This window comes from Triticum urartu, unplaced genomic scaffold (genome assembly GCF_003073215.2).
Source record: "Triticum urartu cultivar G1812 unplaced genomic scaffold, Tu2.1 TuUngrouped_contig_109, whole genome shotgun sequence".
In the NCBI taxonomy this organism is placed as follows: Eukaryota; Viridiplantae; Streptophyta; class Magnoliopsida; order Poales; family Poaceae; genus Triticum; species Triticum urartu.
In genome coordinates, this window is record NW_024111504.1 from 75,926 (window position 1) to 80,554 (window position 4,629).

At 43.9% G+C, this 4,629-nt stretch overlaps 1 protein-coding gene across 1 annotated transcript; it reads right to left on the minus strand.

The window, feature by feature from the left end:
* Positions 1-226: 226 nt before the first annotated feature.
* Positions 227-2,705, minus strand: LOC125526615 (60S ribosomal protein L36-3-like). Its single transcript, XM_048691258.1, has 4 exons — positions 2,578-2,705; positions 2,368-2,497; positions 1,145-1,344; positions 227-536 (listed from the first exon to the last, which is right to left on the minus strand). The coding sequence occupies exons 2-4, from the start codon at positions 2,467-2,469 to the stop codon at positions 500-502; spliced, it is 339 nt and encodes a 112-aa protein (XP_048547215.1). The 5' UTR covers positions 2,470-2,497; positions 2,578-2,705; the 3' UTR covers positions 227-499.
* Between the last annotated feature and the right edge of the window lie 1,924 nt (positions 2,706-4,629).

Here is a 4,629-nt window from a genome sequence, read left to right on the forward strand (position 1 = left end):
TAAAACTGTGTTAAACAAGGAATTCTTTCATTGCACAAAGGGAGGTCAAAACAGTGTTTCCTATTAGACGTGTAAAGAATAGCTATATTTTTTGCAGGGGCAAGAAATGGCTATATGTGAAGATGCTTTGTACTAGGAAGGCGCTATTAACAGATGCTCATACAGTTAACACATAACAAATCAAGATATTAGGTCTCTGAAAGAAATGGATGCTGTAATGGGGGTATGGGCTCCAAGTTCACACCGTGGCAGGGCTTTCTGAAAACATATAACAATCGCAGGTACAAAACCCAGACAAGCTACATAACTGAATAAACAGCAGAGTACCAAGTAATCAAACAAAGGCACCAGACTCATGTAAAAATCTTAAAAAGATTGGTCTTCTCAAAATAGAAACCACGGGCTAAAGATAGTGTCAACACAATGGCCATAGCTCTATAGGTACGGACTGGTAATACAGGACTTTGCTTCCGGATAAAATTCACCAGCTAGCCAAGTTCTATTTCTTCTTGTCACCAGCACCACCACCAGCAGACCTGCATATCATGAGACAACATTTTAGTCATTTATAAAACAACTGTTGCAGCAAAACAGAATGGCAACTATTTTTTCCTGAATGTAGAAGACATTAAATTGGTCAGACAAAAGAAAAAACTAAACTACAAGAAAATAGAAACATGATTATGCTGAAGATTGCATTGTATATGCAACACCGAAAACCCTACCATCTTCCAAGTGGGAACTGCTGTCTACAACCTATACTACTTGACATGGAGAAAAGCCACATCTACAAATTAAAAAAAAATATTGGAAGAATTGTTGAGTGCATAGGCAATAAGCAACAACTGAACGCCTAGAGACAAGATAGGCACTAGGCAGAGATTAAAAAAATGGAATTTAGACCTAGCGCTTTATTTAAGCTTTGGCTGGAAGCCATCACAGCATTTCTTAATTGAAAGATTTTTTTTGTCTTCAATTCACTTATAAACCAAACAAATTCATAATTCTCCTACTACTAGAGGATGCACTATGCACTAATGCTCTAGGTAACTACGTAGTCCAGAACAAAAAGGAAAACTGAATAATAGGGCAGCAGAGTCAAATAATGTTCATAATATAAATGTTAAGTCTAGTTGTTACACACCTCATCTTCCTAAGGACACTTGACATCTCCTCTCTCTTCTTCTTTGCTCTCTTGTGAGTACCAAGCTTTCTCTTGGCGACCTTGAGTGCACGCTTGTCCTTTCCAACCTTAAGAAGCTCAGTGATACGCTTCTCATAGGGAGCAAATCCAGCAACCTCCCTGATCAAGTTCCTGACAAAATGCACCCTCTTTGTACCTTTCTGCAAAATATGCGAACATAACAATGTAAGGATAACTGCAAACTGATAGACATGCTATAATAATTCAGCTGAGCATATAGGAGCATGTAAGTGCAGAGTTAACTTTGTTTCAGTTTCACACAAGTTACAATTCCTTAAAAAAAAGCCAACTAGAATAGCCGAATAACAATTTGGTCCCAAACTCAGCAAGGTTCTATTTTACTTTTAACACGACTTGACAACAGTTGTAAATAATATCAAGGAAGGAAGGTGATCTGAATCTGCATTGGCTATTACTTAAATGCAGAAATACAACAGGCCCGTGTAGGTAATCAAGCCCAATACAGAATCCAGATTTACACATGAAAACAAGAGGCTATCAATGCTGCCAAGTTACACAAGGCCATGGTTATGCATCGAACAATATGAGAATTAAGACTAATACTAGATGGCATTGAAAACTGCATTAACAACTATTTACAGATGAATATTGCAATATCCCTCAAAAAGGTGTGTAGCACAGTCAGTGATACTTTAGAAATGAAAATACAAGGTACTTGATTGAGCGGCCACATTTCACCAACAACTATAGACCTCCAGGACTAGCAACTTAGGACTTCTTAAATATCAAAAATGCCAAAGGTGTGTTGATGCATCATTACATCACTGCAGACACAAGGCTGCTCTCAATCTTGTAGAATTTTTATCAGTTCTCAATTCGGCGAGCTTCCATGCAATACAAGGTACACCTCACAGATATTTACCCCGACTACTTTTACCCTTTAGTAGCATCAACCATACTATGCTACAGTGTTCTTAACATCAAGCTCACCACCCTTTTCTTGATCATAACTACAACAGACACGAAAATAATACTAAACCTAGTAGACTAAAACAACGGAACTACCGAGCAAACACAGATCTAGAGAACAGTCCGAGGCCAGTACAATCTAAATGGGCAGATCAAGCGGGCACTGAGAACAAATCAGAAGACGCATATGGGCAGGAGAAGGAGGATATCGGAGGTTAGAGACGGCTTATTACCCCCTTGCGGTCGGACGGGCGAGGCGGCAGCTCGCGCTTGGTGACGACGTGGCCCTTGTTGATGCCCACGAAGAGCCCTGACTTGGGCTGCGACGGCGCCATGGCCGGACTCCCACTCGCTCCTGCTAACCTGCAACGGACGCACGCAAGGTTACGAGTGATCTGACACAAGATTCATGGTGCGGGCGGCGGCGCTGCTTGCAGGCTTACGTTGAGAATGGATGCAAGTGAAACCCTAATCCGCCGCCAGCGCCCGGGAAGAAACCCTAAGCTGCGTGAGGCAGGATCTTATATATGGCCAGGGCGTGAAATCTCTCCACGCTAGACTGATGGGCCTGTCTTCGTGGGCTTACTCGGCTTATTTTGCTCACCTTATGGATAGGCCCACTTTTGTGCGTGTGTAAGTTGTTAGCGCAAAATGCAGTATTTGATGCCAAAAAAATAAAATTACAGTGTTTGATTTGCTAAAAAAAATGCAGTATTTGATCATTTGAACAACATATAAATGCGGTGTTTCTGCTATGTTAGCTAGGAGCCAAAACATTATCTTTACTTTTAGAGAAAGGAAGAAAATACATTATTTACCGCAAAAAGATACAATACACACACCACGGTGAAAACAAAATGTCACACGAACCGATAACAAAATTGTCAGCCTTTTTTCATATGAGTGCGCCTAAAACTCAGCCTACTCAGTCAAGTGATGTCATCCCATGAGTTAATACTATGTAAACATTTTTGTATTGGTTGATTTTTTCACTCACTTGCAACTGAGAAAACCTCAGTGGCTTCCTGCTTACAACTCCTATGGCAATGCAAATCTGATGGTTCTAGATTGATAAAGATCTATCTGGATTCTTTGTCGGTTGAGAATTAACAAAATCGTTTTCATATTCATAGTGTTCCCAGGCTTTTTTGTGTGGGCGAAGAACACCGTATGTAAAGACCATCGACCAGGACACATATGTTGTCGCGACACTCGATGGCACGTAAAAGAAGGTCGAGACCCTAGAGTGCAACAAACGTTGATACCACCAATATGTAAGAATATGAGTCTCCTCCAACATACCTCAAGTACCTCGCTGATTTTCAGGCGACACTAGAGAGGGCACCACAAGTACGGGTAGCCAGGGATGACTCAAAAGGACGGTTAATATGTGAGATGATGTCTCTTTGCCATGGTGATGCATCCGACTACTAGTGTCTTGGACTATGTGAGCCACGATGGTATAACAGAGAGCTAGACCACCATTTTCCGTCACACTAGTGCTGATCGTTGTGCATCCATATGAGAGAGGTGAAACAAGTGACTGCTGGTTCTTGACAATCTAAACTAAACATACGTCCGAAGAGAAAATGGCTTGGGCGACCCGGTCATTTTCTTTGTGAATGTCTGCTCGATTGAATCTGCTCCCCAGAGTTCAATTACTGTACGCTCCACTCTGCGGTCCACTCTTCGTCTCAGATACAGACCGCGTTCCGGTTGTCCGGCTAGCAATAGCAAAAGCCAAAGAGCGCGGGGGGGGGGGGGGGTGAAAACGACTAAAGGGGGCTCGAACGAAACCGAGTCGGCATCCCTTTTGCATAAAACATGCGCTGCTAAAACTAAATTTTTGATACATCTACACCGGCGTACCAGGATCTAAGGCTAACTATGTCTTTTGCATGATCATTTCCTTTGGAGAAACCCGCCGAGACCCTCGACGCCACCATATGCTACAACAAACAGCGAAGACCCTCCCCCGACTCTTCGAGGCACCCAGAGGCTCAGAGGCTACACCTAGTGGGTGCGTTGGCGCGCCCCCACTAGAAGAAAGGTGCGCCAGCTGAGGCCCGCAGACAGTTGTCATCTGCAACCTCAGAGATACGACAACAAAGACCCTCCGTCCAACTCTTCAAGTCACCCGGAGGCTCGGAGGCTACTGTCGGGGGATGAACCCCGGCTAGTCCCAAGACGGTGAGCCGGGCCGGCTGCTCCGGCTGGCCGACTACCTGAAGTCAACTACAACGTCTCATTGGACATGTGTGGACGAGACAGCCATACCCTGTGGCGGGGCAATGTTGATGGATAGCGGACACTATGCACACGTCATGCATGTTAGACTACCTGGGTCATCCCTTGTCCCTTGGACACCAGTTTATAAGTGAGGGAGTCCTGGACTAAGGGGTCCTCGGGTGTCTGGCATGTTAGCCATGGGCCGGACTGATGGGCTGTGAAGATACAAAGACCGAAGACTCTACCCGTGTCCGGATGGGACTCTC

Coding starts and splice junctions, on each gene's coding strand:
- LOC125526615 (XM_048691258.1), bottom strand. CDS start 2,469: ATGGCGCCGTCGCAGCCCAAGTCAGGGCTCTTCGTGGGCATCAACAAG. Junction 1,345..2,367: donor GCCCGTCCGACCGCAAGGGG/GTAATAAGCCGT, acceptor CATATTTTGCAG/AAAGGTACAAAGAGGGTGCA. Junction 537..1,144: donor AGTGTCCTTAGGAAGATGAG/GTGTGTAACAAC, acceptor CATGATATGCAG/GTCTGCTGGTGGTGGTGCTG.